This window comes from Artibeus jamaicensis, unplaced genomic scaffold (assembly GCF_021234435.1).
Source record: "Artibeus jamaicensis isolate MK-2021 breed Jamaican fruit bat unplaced genomic scaffold, CSHL_Jam_final scaffold_754, whole genome shotgun sequence".
Lineage (NCBI taxonomy): Eukaryota > Metazoa > Chordata > Mammalia > Chiroptera > Phyllostomidae > Artibeus > Artibeus jamaicensis.
Window position 1 is genome coordinate 1,995,826 of NW_026522054.1, and position 27,527 is coordinate 2,023,352.

The 27,527-nt window shown below is 56.8% G+C and overlaps 2 protein-coding genes across 5 annotated transcripts in view; one reads left to right on the forward strand and one right to left on the reverse strand.

The window, feature by feature from the left end:
* The window catches only part of EPHX1 (epoxide hydrolase 1), a 30,100-nt gene extending 29,633 nt beyond the window's left edge, over positions 1-467 (forward strand). Inside the window, exon 9 of the mRNA XM_037138793.2 lies at positions 1-467. Within this exon, the coding sequence (XP_036994688.2) occupies positions 1-202 (202 nt within the window). The 3' untranslated portion in view covers positions 203-467.
* On the reverse strand, positions 432-27,373 carry TMEM63A (transmembrane protein 63A). 4 transcript variants are annotated; one of them, XM_037138779.2, is made up of 23 exons: positions 27,270-27,373; positions 22,367-22,566; positions 20,591-20,670; positions 19,869-19,935; positions 18,951-18,988; positions 16,267-16,409; positions 15,502-15,553; positions 15,009-15,117; positions 14,372-14,442; positions 13,972-14,052; positions 13,614-13,737; positions 13,387-13,520; positions 12,396-12,533; positions 11,783-11,936; positions 9,553-9,659; positions 9,355-9,441; positions 8,855-8,917; positions 6,673-6,835; positions 5,431-5,536; positions 4,186-4,353; positions 3,277-3,392; positions 2,864-2,926; positions 432-1,759 (listed from the first exon to the last, which is right to left on the reverse strand). In XM_037138779.2, exons 2-23 carry the CDS (start codon positions 22,550-22,552, stop codon positions 1,592-1,594), a joined length of 2,418 nt encoding a protein of 805 aa, XP_036994674.2. In that variant the 5' UTR covers positions 22,553-22,566; positions 27,270-27,373; the 3' UTR covers positions 432-1,591. The 4 variants fall into 4 exon arrangements, with proteins under 4 accessions (XP_036994674.2, XP_053515560.1, XP_036994673.2 ...); XM_053659585.1 differs by lacking the exon at positions 27,270-27,373 and adding an exon at positions 25,974-26,108; XM_037138778.2 differs by lacking the exon at positions 27,270-27,373 and adding an exon at positions 24,046-24,222.
* Positions 27,374-27,527: the final 154 nt, after the last annotated feature.

Sequence of the window (27,527 nt, forward strand, 5' to 3'; positions counted from 1 at the left end):
GATGAAGGTCCACGTGCCCACGGGCTTTGCCGCCTTCCCTTGTGAGTTAATGCATGCCCCAGAGAAGTGGGTGAAGGTCAAGTACCGGAAACTCATCTCCTACTCCTACATGGCCCGTGGGGGCCACTTTGCTGCCTTTGAGGAGCCGGAGCTGCTTGCCCACGACATCTGCAAGTTTGTGGGGCTGGTGGAGCGGCAGTGATGCCCCTCTGCGGGGCATCGCCCCCTCACTGACGCCTGCCCTTTCTCCCAGAAGCCCGGCCTCCCAGTGCCAGTACCCTCGGAGCAGGGCTGGCAGGGAGCGGACTCCATCTCCCCTCGGTGAAGGTGCCCCTCTCCCCTGGGGACTGAGTTTGCTTCCGTCCCCCACCCACCCGGGACACCCCCACTCACCACCTCCGAGCGCTCTCCCACATACGTGTTAAGCAACATGGCTTTGATGATAAATAGTTTTACTTCGAACCACAGCTGAAACCAAGTGACATGCTTGTGCCTCGACCCCAAATGGGGTTCCCCTTCTGGTGCCCAGAGTGGCAGAGTAGAAGCCAGGGTACTAAGCAATGCCCCAGTTCCCACCCTGCCTGGCCCACCTCTGGGGATTGAGGCAGCCTCCCTGCTGGGCCCCACCGCTGGCAACTCTGGCGCCCCCTGGAGGCAATAGGAAGGCAGTGTCTCCGCCAAGTGCCCGCAGTTGTCTCAGCCCCAGGGTCCCTTGGGGAAGGAAAAGGCAAGGGACTGCCCATCCTTCCTGTAGGGTCACAGGTCAAGGGCGGTGCAGAGCCCTGCACCCGGCCTGGGGCCCCCTCCTCCTGTCCCTGCCACAGTCCTCCCTTGGCTCCAGGGGTGCCCTGAGCACTGCTCTCCCCCGTCATCCCCCCCACCCTGGAGAAAGCAGACAGATGGCGTCAAGGGCTGGAGGCGGAGCCCCACGCACTGGCCCTGAAGAGTCAGGAAAGGTTGGGTCTCACCGGTCTGGCTGAAGAGGCACTTTATGAGTCACTCGCATTGTCCCTGACTGCTGCAGGGTGGCCTGGGCCAACCACAGTGTCACTGGCAGCACGACAGGAAAACAGGGAACCGCCAAGGGGTGCAGAGGTGTGTGTGCCCCACAGGGCCTGCCCTGGCCAGCTCTGCCCCCCCACAGCTCACCCCTGGGGTGCACGGCTGAATACATCGGGTGGTGAGCGGCCGGGATGACCCTGACCACCTTCCGGACCCCATCTCAGGCCTGGGGCCGCCGCGGCTCTTTGGTCATCGGTTGGGAGGGTGATGTCTGCACGCTCAGAGGGGAGGTCTTCTACTTGCCACATTCTTCCAGTCACCTGAGAGAGCCCCACAGCCAACAAGCCGGGAGGGACGCCATTCCAATACGCGATCTTGCTAAAAATCTCCTGATGGCAGCCCTGCCCCAAACCAAGGGCCAGAGTCCTTTCCTGGCTGGTTCCATCTTTGCAGGGCAGTGGAGCTTTAAAAAAGTGGATGCGAGTTCTGAACTTGGCCAGGGTCAAGGTCAATGTCGAGCCACTTCTCTACCTGTGCCTTCTCACCTCCCGGCTCCCTGGGCCCAGCCCACCCAGCAGCTTGCCTGCCCTCAGGCCTCCTGGTAGGCAGCTGCCACGCTGTCCGCAGGGTTCTGGGCCAGGCTGTGCCGGAGGACGGTCCCGCTGATGTTGTGGACGGCTCCGTACGTCTGCTGCTGCTGTGGGGACAGGGCAGTCCTCTCTGAGGCCAAGCCGTTCAGAATCCGGGGCACGTAGGGCTGCCGGCAAACGAGAGTGTTAGCGCTTGGGTGGGGCAGGAACACAAAGCTGACGACGGACACGCACAGAAACACTGTCAACTTAGGCTGTCAGGACCCGAAGTGTGCCCACTGCAGAATCTCCTGGCAGCCAGAGCAAAACAGAAAACGCAATCACAACCAGACCGTTCCCACGATCGTGGAGAAAGAAGCACACACACCTGTCTCTCAGGAGAAACAAGTTTTCGTGACCCTGGGTCCTAAGAGAGTGCTCCTCTGATGTGGGAACAGAACACTGAACCAGTCGGCGGAGAGAGGACTTCTCTCCAGCCCCAGGCTCCCGCGGCTGACCCCAGGGACACAGCCCCGCTCTGCTCCTCCCCGGACCCAGGCTGAGAAGAAGGGGTTTCCGACATCCATCTGCCCTCCTCGCCCCACGGCTGGTGGCCCGGCCACGGGCGTGCCTCTGGGTAATGAGTCTTCCTGAGAACCTTCTCTGGGGCTGGACCAAAGACAGACACTGGTCCCAAGGGTGCCTGACACCCGGGAGGCGGCCCCGGGAGGGAGCACTGCGGACGGGAGGCTCACTACCCCCAGCCCTGGCCCTGCCAGGGGGCTCCCTTTGCCTTCCTAGGACCCTGGAGGCCACAAGCAGGGACAGCCAGGAAGGAAAGGAGACCTGGCGTGTCTCCAACGCAGCGCCCGCTCTGAAGCAGGTGTCTCGGTCATTTGTTGAATTCCAAGGGGAGTTGGTTTTGACCCCACAGAGGGCGTCACAGCTGAAACGCTTGTGAGTCAACAAACCACTGGGACTGGCAATACGGCCTCTTGAAAGGCCCAAGGTCACGAGACATCAAATATGCAGGGCAGGAAAGTGAGCAGGGAACCGAAACCGGCGGGGGGGGGGGATGGGCGAACTTTCTGGCACAACTAAGTCTGTTCTCCGTGAGCGATGTGGCTTCACCCATGCACGTTAAAGCACCCAGAGGGGCCAGGGTTCCTTCTCAAGTGACACTGATTCAGCCACCTGCCTGACACGCGACCAAGGGACCTCTCTGTTAACAGGAGACGATCAAAGCGTGTTTGCCGGGCCCGGATGCGAGGCGGGGGGGGACCATAACTTACTGTGTACGGTGGGCGCACGTGGGCCTGGGCCTCACTTCCTTTGTCGCTTGCCAACTCTTCCGTCTGCAGGTAACAGCAGAAACTTCCAATGATAAACAGAACTGATCTCCCTGAACCAACACCCTCCAAACAAGCAGACTATTAACACCCAGAATAATAGTACCAGCTGGCACCAGGCTCCCAGCGGCAGCCTGAGAGGGGATGGGGGAGCTGGGGCAGGAAGCAGGGAGCAGGGAAGGGGGTGGGGAGGGAAGGCACACATTGTACCCAGTTATCCACACCTTTCCTGTGGACAAATAAAACCTGGAGGAAAGGCAGTTGATACGGGGCTGGGTGGAGGAGGGTGGAGCACAAACCCACTCCTACCTCCCCCCAGGTCCTAGCTGGGCGGCACCAGGCGGAGGGCCCTTTACCTTGTAGTTCACAGGGCAGAGGTGCTTGAAGCACCCAAAGCAGGTGTAGCCCAGGCAGACCAGGATGGTGAGCAGCATGACCAGGAAGGTAAACAGGGTGGCGGGGGCTGTCAGACCTGGGGACCACAGGATGCCAGCCTCAGCGAGGGAGCGGGAGTGGCTGCCCTTCGCCCTCACCCTGGGGACAGAGGGGCCCACACCTGGTACAGGAACCGCGGGTGACTGCTCTCTCAGGCAGACAACAGAGATGCCCCGCCCCCACCCCCTCAAGCAACCGAGACGGTGTCTTCACAGCCAGGAGCACAGGGCCCACTGAGCAGCTGGCATGGTGTCCATTCAGATCCCAGGCACCGGGAGGCCAACTCCAGGGCTATTTGCCAGCTTCCTCGTTGGGTCAGTTCCTTGCAGCCTCCCGTGTCCTGGGCTGGGCAGGGCGGAGGCTCCCTCAGCTGACCAGGGCACAGTCGCACCTCTCTCCTGCCTTATTCTTTTTCCCAAGAGGGTCGGTTTTCCCTCCAGCAGGTCCCCATGATGCATGGGGACCTGGACCCGTCCACCACTGCCAAAGAGCCATCTGAACCAGCTGCCCCATCTCCTCAGCTTCAGCTCCTCCAAAGTCGATAAAGTGACCGCCTTCTCTCTCAGGCTGTCTGGGGCCGTCCGCCTGGGTTTTCACCAGAGTTACACTTGAGCTTGGGCTAACTTAGGTTCTCAACATTGCCCCCGGCCAGCCCTCACCCTGGATGCCACCTTCTGATTGGACAGTGAGTATCCTGGATGCCACCTTCTGATTGGACAGTGAGTTGATGCTGTTAAAGCAGTGAGGGATTTGACAGGCTGGTATGGATACAGGAGTGTGAGGCCAAGGGCTGCCCCCCTCCCCCCTCCTGGGTCGGAAGGGCCCCTCACCCAGGCGCAGGAAGGAGAAGAAGTAGAGCCAGAAGAGGCACAGGATGGGGGCAGCCAAGGCCTGGTTCACGGCCGCGAAGTGGAGCCTCTTCTCCAGCTTGGCCGGGAGGTAGGCGAAGTAGAGGTTGTGCCGGTCCACCATGTGCTTGAGCAAGATGTAGATGAGGCCTGCAGAGACCGGGCTGTCAGCTCCGTCCCCTCCCCCGGGGTGGCTATGTGTGCGTAGAACTGGGGCTGGGGCTGCTGTTCGGCCACACGAGCCAGAAGGCGGGCAAAAGGTGTAAAAGCTGCTAGTGTCCTGAATCTCCCCCTTCCTGGCCCCTTTCTGACCCCAAGGAGTGGAGGGTTCTCTGACTCCGTGCCTGGGGACCACTGGCATTCTAGCATCATCTCGGGGAAAGCGGCTCTTCCACGCTCAGAGGCCTGGTCTCCGCTTCTTCCTGGGCCCCTCGCCTACTGAGCACCCCCAACCCCTCAGGGCTCCCACTCGCCTTCCCTCTCCCCTGCACGCTGACCTCCCGCCCTCATGGCAGTCAGTGGGTGCCAAGGAGCTCAACCCAGGGCAGTACAGAAGGGGGCTGCCTTTTATGTCGGGTCCTTGAAAATGGTTGCTTTTGTTTTGTTTTCAAAGAGGAATACTGCATTTAAAAATAGTACACAGAGTGGACAGGAAACGCTAAAACTTCCTCCTAAACCTGAGCTGTCCCTGCCAGTGGTCTCTCGGGTGCTGTTTCCTTCTAGAGTCTTCCTTTTGCCAGCCAGTTCTTGACGTTTTATTTTAGATGCAAGATCTTGGCCTATAAAATCGAACAGTTCTAAGTTCGAATTCTGCCTCTAACCCTCACTGACATGTATGTATCCAGGGCGTCAGCTGTGAGAGGGGACAGAAACAAGACCTGGCTTGTAGGATTGAGCGAGAATTAGTGTGATCGTCCCCAGGGAGAGCAAGGGTGACCAGCCAGACTGACAGCACACAGGACAACCTTGATTGTTACCGCCGGTGCTGTCTCGGCGCTGTGGAAGAACCGACCGGCAAGGAACTGGTCAGCTGGCCGAGAAGCTCAGACCACGAGAGGCGCTAGGTGAGCCCATAGCTTGGAAGGCTTGAGAAGTGAAGTTAAACTGGGTGTCACCTGTGGCTCTTGTGGCTACCCGAGGTCCTCTGTTTGTGAGGCTCCACCCTGCCCTGTGACGGCTGACTTGGGATGCCACCCCCCACCCTGGACCAGCCGTAGGGCCACTCACCAAAGGGCGCAATGATGGGGCAGGTGAGGCTGTAAGCCATGATGACGGTGAACACACACAGCATCCACGCGTACATGGCTCCAAACTCAAACTCGAAGGCCTGGTTCTGGGGGAGGAGAAGGCGACAAGGCGCTTACAGGCCTGTCTCACCCCCCCCAACCCCGTCTGGTGGCTCCAGGTGGGGAGGGCGATGCTGGGTGAGAAGGACTTTGGAAATAGGAGACGCACAGCTCCCCTGGCCGCCTGGGGTCCTTTCTCTCCCTCCGCAAGCCCCCTGGAGCTTCACTCAGCTCACACCCTGAACCCCCAAGGTGCAGGGATTCATGTTTTCTTAGTGCGTCCTGTGTCGGAATCATGTCCACCTGGCAGGACCATGAGCCCCTGGGAGGCAGCGATGGTGCCCCCGAGGGCAGACTGTGGAATAATCCCATACAGATTTCGGCGTCGGACCCAACGTCAGCTCTGCCTCTTCTGGCGTGTGTCCTGGCCACATACTTAACCTCCCTACGGCTTAGTCTGCACGCCTGCCAAGTGAGGTCCCAGTGGTGCCCGGTTCCTGGGACACTCGGCCATTCAATGACAGAATGCAACAGGGCTCTGACTTCACAGCGCCCAAGGAGAAAAAAGAGAACCCAAACCACCCAACTCAGGGAATAAATCCCACATGCCCCAAATTCTGTGGACATTGGGGATAGTCTTAAAGGCTGCCTGCAGCCCTGGCTGGTGTAGTTCAGTGGATTGAGCAGGGGCCTGTAAAGCAAAGGGCAGGCCTGTTAAGCAAAGGGTGGCTGGTTCGATTCCCCATCAGGACAGATGCCTGGGCTGCAGGCCAAGTTCCCAGTAGAGAACACATGAGAGGCAACCACACGCTGATGTTTCTCTCCCTCTCTTTCTCCTTCCCTTCCCCTCTCTCTAAAAATAAATAAATAAAACTATTTTTCTTTAATAAAAAAATTTTTTAAATGCCTCCAAATTAGGAATGTTTTCTTAGCTGTGTGTGTGTGTGTGTGTGTGTGTGTGTGTGTGTGTGTGATCTCGGTCTGGTTAAAATGCAAAAATCACTCTCTCCTCCAGCCAGTAAGAGTGGAGCTTCATGAAGACGTGCCACCGTCACACAGGGTCTTCAACCCTCCGCCCCCCACAGTGGCGGCCCTGCCCGCGGGGGGAGAAGCACTTGGCTTCTCAGGCTGGGGAAAGGCCTGGGGGGGTGGAGCTCAGAGGGGCCTCGGCGCCAGCCCGCACCTGCTTGACGTTCCTGCGGTCGGCGGCAGTCTTGGCCAGGATCATGCGGAAGGTGTAGAGGATGAGTCCGGGCAGCCGCAGCAGCTCCATGCCGTTGCCAATGAAGGCGGAGGCGATGACGTAGTTCACAAAGAAGGCGCCCTGGTCGGGCAGGAAGACACACCTGGGGACCCGGGGAAGGGGCGTGAGCTGAGACCCAGGACGGCCTCGTTCCCACCAAGGGAGGGAGGGGAGCCTAGGCCGCCTGAGGCTTTGTGCTTCGTCCTCCATTCAGTACGTGCGTGTGTGGCACACACACCGAGAGAAACAGACCCTGCTCTCATGGAGTTCGCGTCCTAGCTGGGGACACAGACGAACATGGACGCCAGGTGTGAGGAAAGGGAAGCAGGTGGGCGATGCTCACTGCATTAGGCAAGGCGGTCAGAGGAGCCTTTCTGATCGGGCGATTTTGTGCAGAAAAGGTAAAGAGTGAGCTCATCTAGAAACCACGGAGAGAGCATCCCAGACAGGAAGTAACACATAACAGCTCTCGGGAGTGTGCCTGGCCTGTCCATGGGACAAAGGGCAGGAGCTGGACAGGACAGGCCAGGAGAGAAGAGCAGCCTGGCTGCGGGCAGAGGGCCACCCCTGTCACCTGTGACCAGTCCAGTGGCAGTGGTGGTGGCCGAGGTGAACATGGTAGCATTATGGATCTAGACTGTCAAGATTTACTGAGTTAGGGCATGGGAGGGAAAGAGGGGAGACAAGCAGAACTTGAAGGTTGTTGGGTTTTTGTTTTGTTTTGTTTTGTTTTGGCCAAAGCAACCAGAAAAACAATCACGGGTGGGGAAAACTGTGGGATCAGCAGACTTGGTGAAGAAGTCAGGGGTTTGGTTTTGGGCAGGTAAAGTCCAAGATGCCCAGCAGAACCCCCAGTGTGGCTGTGGTAGGCAGCCAAGTACGAAGTCCAGAGGTGCAGGCTGGGGTTAAAAATGCGAACGCCACCCACACATTCTAATTCAGGAGTACGCAGGTGGCTCAGAGCCTTGGGCCCAGCTGAGGTCACCCAGAGAAAGGGTGTGGACGATGGGCTGGGCCCCTGGACGGCGACATTAAGAGCCTGGGAGATGCACAAGAGCCCACCCAGGGGGCTGAGATGGGAGAACCAGGGGAGGGGAGCACTGAAGCCGGTGAAGACGGTGTTTCAAGGAGGAAAGCAAGAGAAATGTCCAGATGGCGCTGATACATCACGTAGTATGAGGACTGAGAGCTGACCGTTGCACCTGGCAACCTGGAAGTCACTGTCCACCCAGACAGGAGCTGCTTGGGTGTATGTGTGTCCACCTGAGGCTGCCAGCTCCTGCATCCCCGGAGTACCCAGCAAGAAGCCATTAAAAATAAGTCGCCCTCTCCTTCCAAAAAGTCACAGCCAGCCTTCCCTGTAAACAGCTCTTTGGAAAACTCTATCAGGAGCCTGAGAGCCTATTTCAGGACCTCAAGTTCAGAGCAGCGGGGGCGGAGGCTGCATCCCAGCTCAGTCTCTTAACTAACTGGGGAACCCAGGGCAAGTGCTTCCACATCTCCCGGCCTCAGTCTCCTCATCTGTAAAATGGAGATGATGCTATTTACCTCCTAAGTCACTGTAAAGGTGAAACGAGAAAAAGAATAAGGCACTCAGCAGAGTGACTTCTTAAATAATGAGTACTTAAATGTTGAGCGGACATGGTACAGGCTAAAAATACTAACAAGGACACATGTCAGAAATAGGTCTAACTGCATTCCCCTGGCAAAAACACTCCACACTCCAGACAGCCCTTCTGGTTGCAATGTTAATAATTATTCTCCACTCCTGCTCCGTGGCCCCACAGACAGCCAACAACTCCTGCTCCCCGGCGGCTCTGTTCTCGGTAAATAAGTTCCAGAGAATGAATGAGCCGGAGACTAATTGAGCCATGCCCTAAAAGATTAACCACATTTTTGCACACACAGCACAAAATGGGCCAGCTCCCACGGTGTGCGCAAAGGTTCTGCCTGGCTTCAGCCCGGCCAGGAACCTGTGGGTGTGGAGGGGAAGCCCAAGCCCTGCAGTCTCCAGGAGGAAGGAGTGTTGCGAGGCATGGACTGCCCTCCCACGATGCACCCCAAGCCCCTGTGGGACATTTACCCTTGACCGTGGCTCCAAAACAGCGTGGCTGATACTTACTCCAACCTGATAGAGGCCTCCGAGGAAGTTTTGTCAAAGAGCCAGCGGAAGAAAAAGTCCAGACTGGAAGAGAAGTGAATCCCGTGAGAATTTACTTCCAACCCTCCATGTGATCGCTACACACAGTTTTTCTTTTTTCTGCTCTAAACACAGGCCGAATCTCCAGATCGTTTATCCTTTAAAACGCCACGCACGGCAGTGTAACATACCAGGGCCAATTTTAACGGAAACTTCCTTTCTGGAGATAAACAAAGCCAGGATCAGATCCTCCCCTAAGTGGAAGGTCATGATAAAACTGGTTCTCGAGCTTTTTAAAGACAGTGTATTTGTAACGGAAGAGAGATGATGTCTCTAGGAGGACCTCGGACCCGCACAACCCAAGTGGGTGATACAGGCTCACATGGGGGCAGGGATTTGCATCCACCGCAAACCTGTTTCCACTCTCCTAGGGCACATGTGACCCTGCTTCTGAGTCAAGAGCAGGAAGTGGCGACACGTACCTGGTGAGGCCGAGGGAAGGCAGAATCAGCACCATGAAGATCAAGAATATGTAGACCTTGGTCATCATGATTCGGTTTTCCCCTGACCTGCAGGAAGTCAGAAGTGAGTGCTCACAGGGGACTCACGGGGTCCCTGGTGGCCCCAGTAGGCCACATGCCCGCTGCCCCAGGGCACGGGGGTCGGAGCGCCGCACGCACTTGGTCCAGTGAGACTCCAGCAGCGTTGAGTAGTAGACGATGGACGGGAGCAGGGCTGAGAAGGACCACAGGAGGAGGGTCGGGAAGAACTGGCTGATGACCGGGTCCTGGAAGACAAGGTCCACAACAGAGAGTGGGGGCTCAGAGGCCATGGCCAACTGGCGTGGCGGCTCAGTGAGCTCCCCAACTTGGGGTTTGGTCATCCTTGACCCCCCAGAACTAGTGCTGTGCCTGGTCCATACTCTTGGTTGAACAGACAATAATAGCACCTCACATTTGTATGGTAGAACGCTTTAGAGTGAGGCAGCGATTTCACATGTAATTGAAGTCCCCTTGTCTTGCTCACCAGATAGATAGCCTTCTCGGCTCCCTGCAGAAAACCAGAGGCCATGCCAAGGGGACATGGAACACTGAAGGCTCCCTGCCCAGCTGAGGGAGGGAGCTGGCCTGTCCCCTCAACTCCCAGGGGCACAGCCGGGACTTCCTGGGGCTTCCTGTTTGTTCCCAAACCTGTCCATGCCCATCGTACTCATCACTGTCATGACATGATCTGATGAACTTACTACTTTCCCTGATCAAATGAGCACAAAAACAAAGAGAAAAATTCTCCAAAAATTAAGTCAGATACTTTGGAAAGACTTGATAAAGGCCAATTTCTCTAAAATGCTGTTGAATTAGACAAGGATAAATAAACCAGAAAAGGCCAAGGGGCACGGAACCTCGGGTTCTGTCTTTGGAATGGCTTTGCAAGTATCTTTATTAAATCCTTGCTTTTCTGTAAGAAACCAAAACTGGAGCCCTGGCTGGTGTGGCTCAGTGGATTGAGCGCGGGCTGGGAACCGGAGGGTCACCAGCTCGATTCCCAGTCAGGGCACATGCCTGGGGTTGCAGGCCAGGTCCCCAGTGGGGGGCACGTGAGAGGCAACTGCACATTGATGTTTCTCTCCCTCTCTTTCTCCTTCCCTTCCCTTCTCTCTAAAAAATAAATGAACAAAATCTTTAAAACAAACAAACAACACCTGGAATCGCAAACAACAAAATAAGGGCACAGTTTGTATAAAACTGACAATCAGCAGATCCATCCTCAAAAGGACAGGTCTGGACCGCACACCGAGAGACTGGCAAGGAAATGAACACTCATTTAAATCTAGAGAAGACTGCCTAGCGTACACTGTGTTTTTTTAATGCTACATTGAGTCAGGTGAGAGCGCTTCAGCCACACGTTATTATCACTCCATCACCATCACCACAGCCTCGGAAGTGTAACATGGCAAACGTTTTGTCTCATTTTTAGACGAAAACCAAGGCTCAAAATTCATCAGCCCGGGAATGGCAGGCCCAGGACTGAGGACCTCAGGCCTCCAGCCCAATGCGCCTCCCTAGACTGTGAGTAACCAAATGCCAAGCAGGATTGGAGAAAAACAATATATATTCAAGGTGATATTTCACCAAAGCCAACGTCTTTGAAAGTAGATGCAATTTAGGGAATGTTTAGCTATTATCACATTGAGTCATCTAAAATTAATAAAAAACACCCGTGGCCTATCTAGAATCAATGCCTTTACAACAACAGTATTAGAAACTGAAATGCAAAAGGAACAGTGAATTCTCGGTTCTGCCACCCGGATCTAAGAAGCTCCTCTCATTCTTCCCCGCCTTCTCCCCACGGCACCCATCCCACACCTGCTGCTCAGAAACGGTTTACACTCGGCTTTTCCCACGAGCCCCCAGTGTCCGCCACCAGTCCCTCCAGTTTTCCACGGGCATGGGACATGCTGTCAGATCCAATATACTTCACCCAACTCAAATGAGGCCTACTGATGGGTATTTAGGTTAATTCCGCATATATAATTATATATTCATTACATATATGTGAATATATTAAATATAATTATATATTTATTATATGTGCTTTATAGATCATGAATACCTATGGGTGTGTATGTATGTATGTGTGTGTGTATATATATAAATGTCTAAATAACTAGAAGACATTATACTAAGTGTGGCCATGTCTGCTTAGGGTTTCAAAGCAAAGACACAATCTATGTGTCAATTATGCCTCAATTAAAATACTTATTTGATGTTTGAAGAACAGCGCAGACACGGGCTGAGTGACATGATGTCCTGGTTCGTTGTCCCCACGTCCCCTGGCCCCCGTCCCTCCCCCACCCACTGTGCCCTATTGCACCAGCCCCCCTGGGACAGGCCTTGCAGGATGGTCACTCACATTCAGTGCATGGATGGGTTTGGTGACGTTGAACTTGTCCATGGTGGAGAGGATGATGGAGGGCGTGGTCAGGAAAAACAGCACCACCGAGAGCGTAAAGTTGATGCCCAGCCACTGGGACCACCAGCGGAGGCCCTGGACGGAGAGGTTCTTCCTACAGAGCAGAGGGCCCGGGCTCTGGAGGCTGATCCTCCCGGATCAGGCCACCAGCCATGCCAAGAGACCCCCTGGCTTAGTGGGAGTCAGGAGGTCCCAGTGAGACAAGCCAAGACACCAGCCTGAGGGCTCTGGCTTAGGGCTCATTTCAACCTGGGAGTACAGATGAGTTCTCTGCACCGACCTTCAGCTACAGGAAGGTCAAATTTCAGGGCTCAGTGAGCTCAGGGTGAAAACAACTTATTCACTGCTATTGAACTGATACTATTTTAGATCTACAGGGAGAGGCAATAGTATTAGAATTATTTTCAACTTTTCTTTTTTACCCTTTTAATGTGTCCCCCAGGCTAACGAGGCAGGTGACACGAGACCTAAGGCTGCAGTGTCATTCCCTAGCCATGACACATGTGGCGACAGAGCGTTGAAATGTGGCCCTTCCAGGAAGGCGGGTGCTCACCAGCAGATGTCCTCGGGGTAAGTGGCGAAGGCAACTGTCCACTTGGAGATGCAGAGCTCTCTGCTGTAGGAGGATGGCTGCGGCTCCCCTCTGCACCCAAGGCCCTGGCACTTGCAGGCGTTGAAGTCCTTCAGGATGCTGCGGGGAAAGCAGACCTGGCTGGGGCTTGGACCCCCAGGTGCGTACGTACACACACAGGGCCAAGAAAGCCTGGGAGCCCCACGGTGCCTGAACTTTGCTTTATTGTTATTATTATTAATTACAATCAATGCTATGAAACAGATGACCTGCTCGGCACGCTAGGGGGAGGATTTTGTTGAATCCTCGCAACAACCCTGCAAGCCAACCATTGATATTCCCATTTCACAGACGAGGAAACTGAGGCTCTCCAAGGCACTCTCTGCACCCCATCTGTCTGGCTCCAGCTGCCATGCTGTCTGCACTGCCCTGTACACCGCCCCCACCAGGGGACCCCACTGCCAGGGGCTTCACCCTTCAATTCGCTCACTTAACCCCCAGACCCCGGAGTTGTCATCAGACTACGTTACATGAGGTGTGTTCGCATCCCGATCTAGGACTTCCCTCCCTAGGACTCCCACCTCCACCCTCACCAGCTGCAAGGCTCCTCATCTGTCCTCTGACTCCCATAAAGTACCCACCCCTGCTCTGCTGCTGTCTCAGAACATTCTTCCTCTTTCCGCTGGCCTCCTCCTGGCCACAGCCTCACTCACATCAGGGGACCCTCCCCTGGGTCCAGGATGCCCAAGGCGAGGTGGGCCTTTGCCCGGCCCCCCCTTTCCCGTATCCCTCTCCTGGCCCCAACCCTCTGCTGCTCCCAAGGATGGGTCACGCCGGGACCCCGGGCGTGAGTGTGCTTTATGGGCCGGACCCCAGGCAGAGACGCAACCCCCTTCCCAGGGCCAGGCTCTCCAAAGGAGTGAGTGGCGTAGAGGGTGCGGGGGTCAGCCCAGGAGGGGCCTGGGACACTCACTAGGTGGCCATGGACTTCTCCTGAAAGGTGACGAAGGCCATCCCCAGGGGCTGGTCCTGGACCCTGCACTCCTCCTCCGAGATTCTCTCCATCAGTCTGTCCTTCGTGCAGGCGTAGTAAGAGATAGCGTCCTCCTACCAGAGGGTACATCCCTGTGATGACGAGGCCCCGTGCCTGGGCAGGGGCACCCCAGCGCCCCCAGGCCTGGCCTGGGTGTGGGCCCTCACCCACTCACAGCCCTGCACTTCACAGCAGCAGAACTGGCCGCAGGGCTTGGGGTTGATGAGCGTCCGCTGGCCGGTCTTCACCTGCAGGTTTGTGTAATAGGTCAGGCTCTTCTCAGCCTTTTTTCTGCATTTGGGGAGGAAGGGCACAACCCTCAGACTCTCAGTCCCGTGGCACGAACCCCACGTCCTCCATTCAGCCACCAGCCACAGCGAGAACTCGGATAAGAAAAGGGCAGAGCCCCCATTCCTCCCTTCCCAGGGGGGGGATCCTAGGTGGTCAAGGAAGGAGGGTGGGCATCTCAGAGGGGAAGGGTCACACAGGAGCAGGCCAGCTGAACCCGTGCACGCCTACCCTTACCTCTCCTTGCACAGGTACATCAGCTTGGCCACGTTGTAGCACAGCTGGACCTCCACCACCTCGCATGTGGGATACGCATCCCTGTGTCCAGGGTGAGCCGGAGGCAGAAGACGGCATTGGAAAAGAGAACCCTCAGGCAGCCGAGACCCCCCACACCCGAGGTCAGCAGAGCGATTGTGCCCCGCATTCCCGCGTGAGCGACCTTTTCTCTTCCCCTTTTAGCGCCAGCAGAGCCAGCACAGAGCGGCAGGTCAGTGCTCTGGGGCAGGATCTCGGATCTCACCCAGGGGCCAAAGTGGAAGGCAGAGTAAGGCACTCGCCCAAGGTACCTGCCCTGTGGGACTGTGTGGTCGGTCCCACCTGGAGGGGCTCCCTCCCCTCCCGGCTCCACCCCGCTCACCGGAAGTGGCTCTCCACGGTATCCCTCGTGGCATGTCTGGGGAGCCCTGTGATGAACAGCGTCCGCCTCACCTGCCAGAGAACACACCCCAGAGAAGAAGGTCACCTCCGGAGGGGCCTGGCGCAGCCCTACACGGTGCCTTCCTCCCAGCTGCACCGAGCACATTTCCAAAGCCCTTCTACGAGCCTCCTTTGCGTGACGGGGGACTGAGAAAGCACCCAGAGAGGGGAACTGACCCAGACAGGGTCACACAGCAGGTCAGGGGAGGACCCAGACCTGAAACCAAGTAGCAGAAACTGCCTCCTCCCTCAGGCTGTGGGTTGCAACGAGGGAGGGAGCCGCTCTCAATGTGAACATCTCGGCAGCCACTCAGAATCAGTAACGACAAGCCCACAAATCTAAGGGCTAGTTGACAGAACGAGGGATAACTATCTAAACCCTCAAACGACCTGTCAGAAAAACCTTTTAAAAAGACAATGCCAAGTTTGGGTGCAAATACACAAGCCGGGTTCCACAGGGGACACCCCCCGAAGCTCACTGCTATCACACACCTGCGGAATAAGCTGGGGTGGGGGCATTCCTCTCCAGCCCCCACTGGGACCCTCCCCAGCCCCTGCCCCACCCCAGCCTCACTCACCAGGTTCTCCTCTTTGTACTTGATGGACTGGGTGTGGTGCCGCATGAAGCCCACCGTGAGGAAGAGGTAAATGACGGCGAAGACGGTGTGCAGCCAGAGCAGGTTGTTGCTGGGGGGGTGTGGGGGGAGGAACACCACCTGCCATCAGCGGGTGGCTCCCAGGCAGTGGGCTGGGACCAGGCTACGCTTACGGCACTGAGCTGAGGGCAAAGGGCTTCATCACAGAGGCTGCTCGGCCAGTGCCCTCGCAGAGAGCCTTGCCCTGACAGAGGCCCTCGGGCACCTGGGCCCCCTGCTTTCCCAGAACCCCCTCCAAACGGCGGCTGCTTGTGGTGTGTCCCTGTCTGGAGCCCAGCCACATACTCGCTGCAAAGGGGCTTTCAGACATCAGCCCGCCCCCTTCAGGTGACCTCAGGCCCACAGGGGCCCCATAATCCGCCTTCTCCTTGGCCTGGCCCACCAGCACCCTCACACCCTTCTCCGCGCTACTCACTCAGTGGGTAGGTTTGCTATCGTTGTCCTCCCAAAACTGTAAGGGTCTTTGTCTGCGGAGAAGCACAGATGCTTAGTTCCGGGTCACAGTAGGAAATGCAGGGGGGCACAAAACCAGCCTCCCCAACCGGGAGGGCCACAGACGGGGGGCCACTCAGAGGACAGTGAGGTCCACCCTGTGTTCTAGAGCTACCCCAGCCAAGGCCTCTGCTTTACCCCAAAATGCTCCCTGACCACTTCTCAACCCGTCACGGGCGTTAAGTAAAAATTTGGATTCGTCTTGCTTTGAGATTTTTGTGGCATTTCTTGAGAAACCGGAAAGATCCTAAGCTCTTCCCAAAACCCAGGTTGGTCATCAATCACTGGGTGTAAGAAATGGAACCATGGTGGCATTTGGGAAGGCAGAGTCCTCTGGTTGCTTGGAAATAATAATTCTTGGCTCTAATTTTGACCTTGGGCACCAGAAATGTTTTCTGGATCCACCGATAGTGGCCTCCTGATTCAGGTGGGGGCAAGGAAATACAGAACGCTCTTGGAAGCCTGTGATTCTATAAATTGGGGGGGGGGGGCGGTTTCCTCCTACTTAGAGCCACAAATTGGTATTAGGGGCGCCAGGGGCCCCACCCCAGGGGTGGGTTCCTCTCTGGGTCTTTAATCCGATGGGAAAGTCCAGAAAGTCACCCGAGACCCACCACACTGAGCCCCTTTGCTGAGGCCCGCTGGTCAGCCAGGGCCCAGCACCACGAGGACAGCAAGAACAGCTCACCGAGCAAGTCGCCGGAGAGGTTGACAGGCAGGATGACGCACAGGGACAAGAAGCTGACCACCACCAGCAGGAAGATGAGGTGTCTCTGGAAGGACAGGTAGTGAACGGCGTCCTCCCCACACCACTCCAGAATCTGGTCGTCACTGGGCAAGACACACGCATGGAATCCGAGTGAGTCATCGTCACAGGCCGGGCCCTCGGGTCCTGCTTTAACCCTCCTGGCCATCCTGCCAGGCCGGTTCTGATTTTATCTCTTTTTTCTGGTGCGAGTACTCAGAGGTATGGAAGAGTCTTACAATGGCATAGCTTCTAACACCGGAGCAATGACAAGCAGAACCTCAGAGCCTGACCCCTGGGCCCCACACCCCGCACCTGGGCCGAGGAACCCACGACCACTCCATCTGTGGCTCTGAAACATTAGTGCCCTCGTCTGTGTGGGGTTGAGAGGTGTAGATACGATGATCCCGAGCCCTTTCCTGTTTCCAGGAACAGAGCCACCGGCAGGAGGGCTGCTGGGACCCCCCTGCTGAAGCTCATGGCCCTCGCCTTCCTCCTCAGCCTTCAGCCAAGCTGGGAGAGAGGGTCAAGGGGCGGAGACACCGAGGCTCAGCTTATCCTGCCGCCCTGGCTCCTCCCAGTGTCCCTCCCTTGACCCCAGAGACTGGAGGCTACCTGCTCTGCCCTTTCCCACCCTCAGTGCTGTATTTTGGAGATTCTCTGTCATGTGGGGACCCAGAAAATTCAGGGTTCTGACAGCCAGACTTCCACAGAAGGGGTGTCTCCAGAGGGTCTTGTTTCCAGAAGGCTAGGAAAGCGCCCGCCCTGGGAAGAGCTCAGAAAGGCAGATCTACAGCTGTGGAGCATGGGCGTGGCAGTCCGCCAGGCCACAGTGGGATCCGGCTCTGCCACCTCCGGGAGTGGTCACAGGACTCACCTAAAGCCGGAAGGGACTGCCTGCTGACTACCCGGGGACTCAGCTGGGGTGCCGTGCTGGCACCTGGCGCACACTCAGGTGTGTGCTTGCTAAGGTTACTCCTTTTCACTCCTTATTGCAGGACAAAGCTTTGCCATTAACTACACTGTTTTCCCTTCTAAATAAACTTCCCACAGGCACATAGTTTGCTTACTACACAAATGTTGGTGAAGATAAAAACCAACAGATGAACAACGTCCACTACGGTTTGTCCTGAGACACCCTTCTGGCTTCCCTACCTTGTTGGGGAAAGGCAGTTCGGAAGGAAACTGGGAGGCCTCTCCCAATGTCATTGCAATATTGGCTGTGAGCAGCTATTAAAATTTAATGGCCACTTTAAAGAAGCCAAAAGGTACTCCCTTCTGGGGCCAGAATGGAAGAGAAAAACACGAGGAGTTGAAATGCAAACTGTGTCTGATATAGCATTAAAACAACAAAGCGAATACACAGCTGCACCCACGTGACAGCCCCACTCCATGAGAAATGAGTGTCCCCTCGGAGAGGACAGTTGGGGACACGGAACAATGAACACAGGGGAACGGAGAGGGGACCGACTTCAGTGCCAATCTGGTGAGCCTTTGTCAGTTACCACGAACGTGACGTCCAAGTTTCTGGTTTTGCCCCACAGGGTCCAGGCTGAGTGATCATGGGGCCCACAGCCCAGGGAAGGGGCGGTGGCCTGAGCCCCAGCCAGCAGGGGCCATGGGGAGTGGCTGAGCCAAGGGAGGGTTACAGGTGACTTAAAATTTCTTCCTATTGATTCTCGTCTGTATGTGCTGGACTTTTTGCAAAATGCATGTATTACTTCCAGTACCGGTGGGGTGGGGGTGCTGGAATGTGTCCTAGTGACCCCAATTTGTGGTGGGCATCTCCACCTCTCCCACCCGTCCCCTCCCCCCTTCCTAAAACGCCTTCTTCCTACTCCAGACCTACGTTCACTGGCTGCTTCCATAGAGACTCTACCTCCTGCTAGTTCCCCTGGTAAAACTGGCCCCCAAACTCTACCATTTATGCAGCATGTATTAATTCATCTCAACTAGGCAGGACCGGTGTCCTCCTCCACACCTTTTTATAGTTGGGGAAACTGAGGCCCAGAGAAAGGGACTTGCCCTAAGACCTGAAACGACCACACCCCCTGCTGTGATTTCAGTGATCACATCTCACTGTTGGGGCTGTCAGATAATGTGCGTCCAACCACACGGCTCCTTGGATTCGGTGAAATAGGCAGCAGGTGGCAGGGCACCAAACTCACACCTGGGCTCCCTCCACGGCCTTGGACGTGACTGATCAGCTCACATCACCAAGTACCTCTTTTAGGATGTCTCTCCACAGGCCCCAACTTAGGATAAAAATGAAAACTTTTCACCCAGTGAGCTGAATGTATTATCAAGCAATCATTAGGTCTCCGCTCTTCACTGGAGACATGGAAGACTCTAGAAAAGCTTCCGTTCAAGGATATCCATGTGAAATATGAAGTAGATCTAATTCCTTCCTGAAGCAAGGCATGAACTTTATTTAATTAGCTTGTGTGAGGGTCACCAGGGACACCTGTGTTCTCAGCCCCCACCTACTACTTTGAACCTGAACTGAAAAAGTGCCTATGAGACCCTATCTCAAGGTCAGGCAACCTGGCTCTTTCCTCCAGACTGACCACATACACACACACACATACACATGTGCACATGCATGCTGCTGCCCACGTGGTACTCACTGCAGCCGGAAGATCGCCGTCAGCCAGGGGCAGCATCCCTGCGGACAAAGCGATCGAAGATTAGCTTTGAGCGCGGGTGTCCTCAGGAGCAGGTATAATTGTCGTCTTTGATGTTCACAGCCATCTCATTTCCCTTGGTCTAAAAACAGCACTTTTGCCCCCAGTTCGGCAAACCCCAAACAGGACGGAGTCTGCTCACTCCCAGCCCTTCCCGAGGTGCACTCCACATCTGGAATTCCTGCAAAAGCCTCTCAGACTTGACAATCTGTGGAATTACATGGCTCCAGGGTCGAATCACAAAACTTGAAGCGACCGTCACTGCAAACTCAGGGAAGCTCTGGGGAAACTGGCGTGGGGTTCTGTTTGTTTGCAAAGGGGCGAATGGGGACATAGCACCAAGCGCCCTGTGTTCCGGTTTGGACAGGGAGGCAAGTGCCTGCAGATTGTACTGTCCACTAAACTCCCTACAGCTGGACTCTTACCCACCTTCACACGTCTTTATTTGAAGACAAATATTTGCTCATCATTCACTTGACAATTCCTAAGCATTTACTAAGGGGTGTTGGGACGGCACTGGGTGAGACAGGAGGGTTCCTGCCCACATTTGGCTCACAAACTGGCAGGCAAGTCAATAATTCACTGTCACACGTGGGGATTCCAAAGCCCTCTGTCTGAGGGTCAGTCAAGTCTCAGGATCCCGGGCCACCACCACCCAGCTGCCACATCCCCCGTGGCATTTGCCAAATCCAAGTGACCTTGTCCATGCAGAGAGCTCTGACTCCTATTGCCACTCAAGACCCAGAACACTGAGTTCGCACCCGAACAGGACACCACTGCGGCCTCCCCACTGATGGGTCACCGCTGGTCCCCCCTCGCCGCTCCCTGCCCTGCCGACCACGGTGTCCCTAAGGTACCAACCAGCTCACTCTCAAAGTCCTGTGGCCCTGCCGTGGAGGACGATGACAATCTCCGGAAACTGGACTCACTAGAAACACAAAAGGGGAAAAAAATTCAGATAATTCTTTTTTAAAAATCTTAAAAACTTGTGTCCAGTATCTTGCTGCCTCGTAGAGCTCAGGATCAAAGCTACTGGCCCTCAATGGCTGGGACCAAATGTAACTCACCCTGTGGAAACTATAAGCAAGGGCGCTGACCACTCCCAGGTGTGGAAGACATAAAACTCTATCACACGCTAGTACAACACAGGGTCCGGTCACCCCTGACCCTCAGCACCACAACTGGTTCGCCTAACGCGACTTCAGAACGTTGCCTGTTTACGAGACATTTCCCAGCCCAGCAGATAAAGCTGTCACCCTCCTCTTCAGCGGACTTTGAAAGCCCTAATTATCTAAAGGAACAAGATTTCCTGCTCAGCCTGAAGCCAGCAAGGTTCAAGGCCACAGCCAGGCCGAAGCCCCAGTAGAGAGCTGGGCATGTGGGCCTTGGTTTTCTCATCGGCACGACGACGGTCACGTGGCGGACCCCCTGGGTGTGCGGTGTGGAACAGGCAGGCGTACTCGGTGAATGTGACGTGATACCAGCATCGCGTGTGGGTGCTGCCGGGTGGGCTCCGCTCTCTCCCTCCCTCCCTCTCTCTCTCTCACACGCATTTAACTCATAGCCAAGGTGATGTTTTTTACCTGCCTGCTTCTGACACCAGGGCAATGCGCCCATAATCCCAGAATCTCCTTCTTATGATGGAAAACACCAATATTAAAAACTAAAAGTAGAAAAGAAACCAAGTGTAAGTACATTGAACGGCTTCTAATGAGAAGAGGCCACTGCTTAGCGGCGAAGCCCACCTGCCTAGAGTCGGGGGGTGGGGGGGATAGATGAGCCTTGGAGGTTATCCACACCCAAGAGCACACTGAGCTGCCCTCAGCCATGTGGCTCAAAGGCCCCCCAGCCCAGGCCTTGTGGCTTGTCCCCAAGTCACAGAGGCTGTCAGTGCTGACACTGAGCTTGCCTGGTGCCCTCCTAGTCAAGCACATTGGCATCGACAGCCCTGACCTTCCTCGGCCTCCATCTGTCCTCAGCTGCCCCCGAGCAGCCCCAGAGAGCAGCTTTACTTCGCTTCTTCCTTTTCCATAGAATTCCACTTGTGATCACAGAACCCGGGTAGCAGGGCACTCAGGCAGAGCCGGGAGCCGGGGATGCATTTTCAAAGGCAGGTGAGTCATGCTGGAGGACCAAGCGAAGGCTGCACAGCCAGGGCCCGTCCCCTCCGCCCCGACTGCGGCCGTCTGGGGCCAGGTGGTGTGGACATTTCCCATGATTCCAGGTTGTCCAGCCGCCCAGGAACCCTGGCTCTTCTGTGACCCGCCCCCATATCTTCCTGCAATGCAAATCTACCTCCACCAGCACACTCTCCTGGACAGCAGCCCTCTCTTCTCAACCTACCCAGCCCAGACGTACCCCACCCAGCCCCGGGGTCCCTGCCCAACCTCCCTCCCCGGCTTCACACCTGGGCCCCGACTCTCCCCTCCCTGAAGCCGTGGCATTGCCGCATCGGGCCTCCCTCTCACACGAACCCCTGAGCCCTCAAACCCACCACCACCCTCCTGCCCACTCTTCCCTCCCAGCTAAGACTGCTCTGTGTGACAAATGGGTTTTAGCTCCAAGACGAGGGTGATTTGACACTTAAGGAGCCCTTTTCCATAGCAACTGAGCACGCAGGGAGCCACGTCAGCCCATCAAGGACCAGCAGTGGAGCTAGACCCAAAGGCCCAGGTTTAGACCGTAATCCTTGGGACCAAACTGGAAAGGGGGGGAATCCCCCCACCCTCATCTGCTGGACTGCTTTTATGCCAGCAAACGTGTTTGATACCTGCCTCTTTCCCTTGGGAACCGGGATGCTCACGCTACTCTAACTCCCCCTCCCCCAGACCCCCACCTGGCCCCTGGCCCAAAGCCGTCCCAGGGTGCCAGCTCCCCCTTGCCCCCTTCTCACCCCACGCACTCACAGGGGTGTCAGGAGGAGACTTCGAGAGGGACCAATCATCCAATCAGCATTTGTGACCAGAAGGAGCCCTGTGGCCCCAGGAAGTTTCGCCTGGCCAGTGTGGGGCCAGTACAGGGGAGAAAAACAGCGCATTTCAAATTGTGGGAAAATTTGGGAGCAAGAGCAGACTGACAGCTCGGTCAGGATGGTCATAATCAAAGGACCTGTGTTCCTTCCACACCTTGCCTTATGTAATCTCCTCCAAACTCGCTGAAGTAAGAATCGCTAGCTCCATTCCACCACGTATAAACCCAAGGCCAACCCCACGTACCATGCCCGAGGTCACAGAGCCATAAACCCAGAGGTATCTGGCTCCTCACCTGCGTTTCCCAGAAGGCCCTGGGTGGGGGCTTAAATAAGCAAATAACTCCAGGGACAAGGAGGAGGGTGAGGGACGTGAGTCCCAGAGTCTTACCAGGAAGCAGCTGACGTCTAGGAGCAGAACAACGGGGATGCCACCGAATTTGACCCCCTGGAGCACGGTGCTGTTTTTGGCTGAGTTGTAGCAATAGGAGTCACTGGGCTGGTCCCTGACTCCCAGTCGACCGCGGACGGACACCGGCTTGGACTGCCACATCTCCAGGAATGGGGAGTCAGTCATCGTGCCTGTCACCCCTAAAAAACAGGACCAGGCAGGTGGTCAGAGCTCACTCTGCCCAAGTTTCCCCAGCTGGCACAGGGGGCCGGCAGCAAGGGGTCGGGGAGAGGCAGACACCAGAGCCGAGTCTACAGAAAATAGCTGCATTGTGGGAACAGTCCCAGGGGTCAGAGGGATGGGGCGATGGCTCCTACAAGACACAGCTGGCGGCCTCCCGGAGATGGGGGTGGGCAGGGGGAGGGAACAGAGGGGGAGAGGAAGATAGGGAAGGACAGGAGCTGCTGTGTCTGCCTGCTTAGGAGGTGCCCACAGGCCTCCAGCCTCCAGGACCACTGCTGGCAAGGAAATTCCCACGGGAGCCACTGGGCGAGCGGGCGTGCAGGCAGGGGAGAGGGCGGAGGGGGACCAATAAGGAAGAAGGGACGTCTAAGTGTGCGACAAGTGCTGATCCATGGGAGCCACCGACGGAAGAGGCCCTGCCCCCATCCCAAGATTAAGGAACTGGTCCCGGCAGAATCGAGTCTCAGACCCAGACTCCTGACTCGCAGAGGCCAGATCTGTTTCTACCACCCTATGCACCCTCTCCGTCAGCTGGCGGACAGATGTGGCAGCTCGGTGAGAGATTAAAGGCCTGGCCAGGGGTGGCCAGCGGGGAGATCTGGGAACGGAGAAGGCAGAGAGGGAGGTATCCCAAGGGAGAAAAGAGGCTGGAGTCCCAGGACCTCCACAGGGACCCCTGAGTCACCCAGCAAGCTTCCCCAGCTCCGCCCTCTGACCCCTGCGTTCCTGAAATCCCTTTGGTCTAAATGGAAAGCCTGAAATGTCCAAAGCAAACACTGCCCCAGGCAGGCTGCTGACCTCTTCTTTCCTGACCCCTGGTCCCCCTGGGGAAGCTAATGAAAAGCTCCAGTGTGTGTCTCCTGACGCCCGAGGCCCCAGAGTTAGTGCCCAGGTTCTGGCCCCTTTTCACTCTAGAGCTGGAGAGTCAGGAGAAACGCTCCAGCAGCCCCTCGTCCAGCCCCCACCTCCCCAGATCTGCTCAGACCGGATCCCCAGGGGACGTCTGCCAGGTCTGGCCTTTCACCTGCTGCCAGGACAAGGAGGAAAGACACAGAGAACCCAGCAGAAGTCTGGACTCCTGGGACTGCCGGGGGGTTGTGTGCTGGGTGGGGGGGTGGTTCCCAGTTCTGACCCCTGGGACTGCCGGGCTGGGGACAATCTCACACACACAGAAGAGCAGGCAGGGTGTAGGGCAGGTGGCAGGTCCAAGTCATGGGAGGAAGACGCAGAAACCACATCACTTTCTCGCCCCTCTAAGAGCTGGAGGGCGTGGTGCCAGAGCCATGGAGTTGGTGGCTCTGAACGGCGTCACAAAAGTGACCTCTGGGAGGAAGATGATCTCCTTTACACCCCACCCAATGGCACCACCCCAAAGGAACACCCCGTCTGGATGCCAGGAGGCCAAGGCCTGCCTCCCCCACTGTCCTCGCACTTACCAGACACCAGGGGATGGAAGGACTGTGGGTGAGTCCCCTGGAGAGGCCCTCGGTTGGCGCTGTCTTTGGCAAAAGCAGCGGCGGCCCCAGCCACCTCCCAAGCTGCCTTGGGCCCGCCGCTCATTTCCTGCCGGGCCTCCCTGACCACAGGGTCATGGGATACCAGCATTCACAGACTGCCCCGGGGGGACACGGACAACCAGGGTCATGTGGAAGCTGCCTCTTCCAGTTCAGGAGTTCTGACCTGACACCCTCTGGCACATGGCCCCCCACTCACACCCCCCACAATGTCTCTGGACTCAAACACTCACGTGGACCCTCTGGTTCCTCCCAGTGGGCACCCTCCTGCCCTGGTCTCCCCACTGACTCTCAGAACTGGTTCCGGGCACAGGCTGCTCCGCCCTCCTCCCCCAGCACCACTGGGGCTCCCGTCTCTCCTCTCTTCCCCTGTGGCTCGAGGCCTGGCTGGGTCGAGCGAGTGGCATTCCCCACAGTCCCAAGCACTGGAAGCGGTGGGACTGAGTTGAAGACCTCATATGGCGACGGTGGCTGCCGCCCAGGGCAGCGCAGACAGACAAAGAAGGCTTGAAAAGTGAAATGGTAAGAAAAAAAACATCTTCATGAAATGCTCACAGAGGCCACATTGTCCCTTGAAAGAGGTGGCAGCTGCTGTGGCGGAGCTGGGGGCGGGACAACCCTCACCTAGGCTGCTCCACTCGGAGCTTTAAGCAATCAGAGCCCTGCGGGAGGAAGGCATTGCGGTTCCTCTTCCTCCTCTAGCCCTAGTCACACCTCTAAGCCCCTTTCCTCTTGCCAAACAGGATCCCTCGGCAAGTTTCACAAAGTTTGGTAAGAATTTAGTGAGGTCAGCCAGCCAATCCGCCAGCCAGGGACAGAGCCTGTCCCCACCTGCCCCGTCCAGGTGCCCAGGTGCGAGCACAGCTGGAAGCCCGTGGTCTCTCCCAGACCCTTCAGCTCAGCTGCAGCCTGTCCCTGACCATTACACACGGCAAGTCCAGATTCTGCTGAACCAACATGGTCCCTTTACGGCCAGCCTCTCTACGTCTATCAGAATAGGCACCTCTGAGAAGACAGCTCTGCCAGGACGGTGGGGGTGGGTAGGGGGACCCAGCTGGTGGTGATCAGGAGGGAGCTGGCTCAGCAAGTGAAAAACTGATAGTTTTGGGCAGGGACCAAATGAGCAAGTACGCCCTGTGGTCACAGGAGCCCTGCTTGGCCCCACTACCTTCGCAACATCCAGTCATCTGATATTTGTTTGATACGCATTTGCAAATACCTTGCACTTATCCATGCCTTCCAGAGAGGTCTGTATCCATCGCCTCATTCCTAGCCAAGACCCTGAGCAGGAGAAGAGCCAAGATTTCCTGCAGGGCCAGGGAAGCAGCAGGTGGCTCCGTCCCCCAACTCGAAGTTCAGCCCACGTGCACCACAGAATCTAACCAAGGCCAGTGGGACGGAGGACCGGTCTCAAACTCACCCAAGAGGTCCACCACCAACGCTAACGCACTGCTCGCCGGAGCTGGCAGCGAGAACGGGCCCTTGTAGACACTGGAAGATCTCTGTCTTCCAGAAGTGCAGGCAGAACGCAGCAGGAAGTGTGCAAGCACGACTGGCACTCACAAGAAAGGTCTGTGCAAACTCAAGGAATTTTTAACATCGCCAAATCTCCTGATTTTGTTACCATGCCCCCGGGACTCCAAGCAGCCCTAGCCCTTCTGCCACGGGAGCTCACTCTGATCTTCTTGATGCAGAAAAAGGTTGCAAAGTAAAGACAGATTTCTGCTTAAAGTGCCACCAGACAGGACCCAGGAACCTGGACAACTGTTGACCTACACACACGCCAGCCCTGGGGCGACAATAATGGCACAGAGTCCGGCGTGATGAGAGGCAGTGCGCCCGGCATTTACCCGAACGGGATCTGGAGTTAGGGTCCTCGGCACCATATCGTCTAGACAAGTGGCTTAATGACTCTGTGCCTTGGCTTCCTTCTCCATAAAGTGGGGACGATAATGCTTCTCTTATGGGGCTGCTGGGAGGCCCACACCAGGGAGGATGCCTGTGAAGGACGTAGGCCAGGGCTCAGTCCTGGGAACACTCGAAAGCCAGTTTGCTTTTAAGTCATCCTCCAGCAAGTGGGGCGACAGCGGGACCCCTTCTGATGTTTTCTGTTAGAGCCCAGTGAACAGCCAAGGGAGACCTTTGTCCCAACACTAAACAAACATGAAGGTAGGTGGGGGGAAAGGTGGCCTGTGCTTCTGTTCACATTGACTTCAAGGCAGAAGCAACTTCAGGGCTCCAACAGGTGTCCGGGGAGGGGAGAAGAGAGAAAGGCAAACGGGACTGGTGCGGGGAGAAGGGAGAAAATGTCAGGGATGACCTGGAGTCCTTCCTCAGCCCCAGTGGGAGCCAGAAAGGCCCAGGATGCCTCCCACGACCCCCTGCTGTCCACCAGGCTGGACACTGGTAAGCACAACCCACTGGCTTCACCTCAAACCCTAAGGCTGCAGGGACTGGGACACAGCCGCACCATGAACTTCAGGGTAGAAGGCAGTCCCGAGGTGAGTGAGCCAAACACAGTGTGGGCTCCTGCCCTTGGGCACACTGCCTGGGACTGAAATATGGAGGCCACCCCAGGGTCTCAGGGAGCCAGCCCGTCTTTATCAGGTACTGAAACCTCCGTGGCTTTGGTCCTCACGCTCCCTGTCCCTCCCCCAAACTCTCAGCCTTCCTCCTCGGGACTCCACCAGGGCTCTAGGGAGTGGCCATTGAGGGACAGACCCTCCATGCTTTCAACCTCTCCCGCGGCAGGGGACTGGTCGCCTGAACCTCTCCCAGGTCTGCCTCGCCTATAGTTCGAGAAGAAAAAGCCGCAGGGCAGCGCGACCCGGGGCTGGGAAGTCGGTTTCCAGTCGACAAATCCCCACAGACAGGGGAGGGACTAGGGGACAGATCGGCGTAAAGGCGAAAAGTTGGCGCCAGGGAGAGAAGTCCGGAGGAGCGCCCGGGACAGTGGGAGCACCGGGCCGTGCGGCTGGGGACTGACCCTCTGCTCCCACCCACCCACCCGCCCACCCTGCTGAGTGGGGGCTGCGTCCCGAAACCTGACCCCTGACGTGGCACCCCGGCGCGGAGCCCAGGCTCCGCACGTCCGGGAAAGGCGGAGGGAGACCTTTCCCGTGCTCGGCGACCCCTTCCCACATTACCTGCGGGGTAAAGCAAGTGGCGCGACCCGAGGAAGTTGTCTGGCTCCACCGGTCCCGCGGAGCAGCGCCCGGAAAACTTGAAAGTTTCTAAGCGAAAGGCCGGCGCCTCCCGCACATGCGCAGAGCGACGGCCACTGTTGCCAAATTTGCAGCAGCCGCGGGCGCTGGCGTCCGCCCTGAGGCCTCCACCCGCGCCAGCGCCGTGCGCCCCTCTGCGGTCCTCGTCCCTGGGCCCCGCCGGCTCACTTCCAGGGCCCG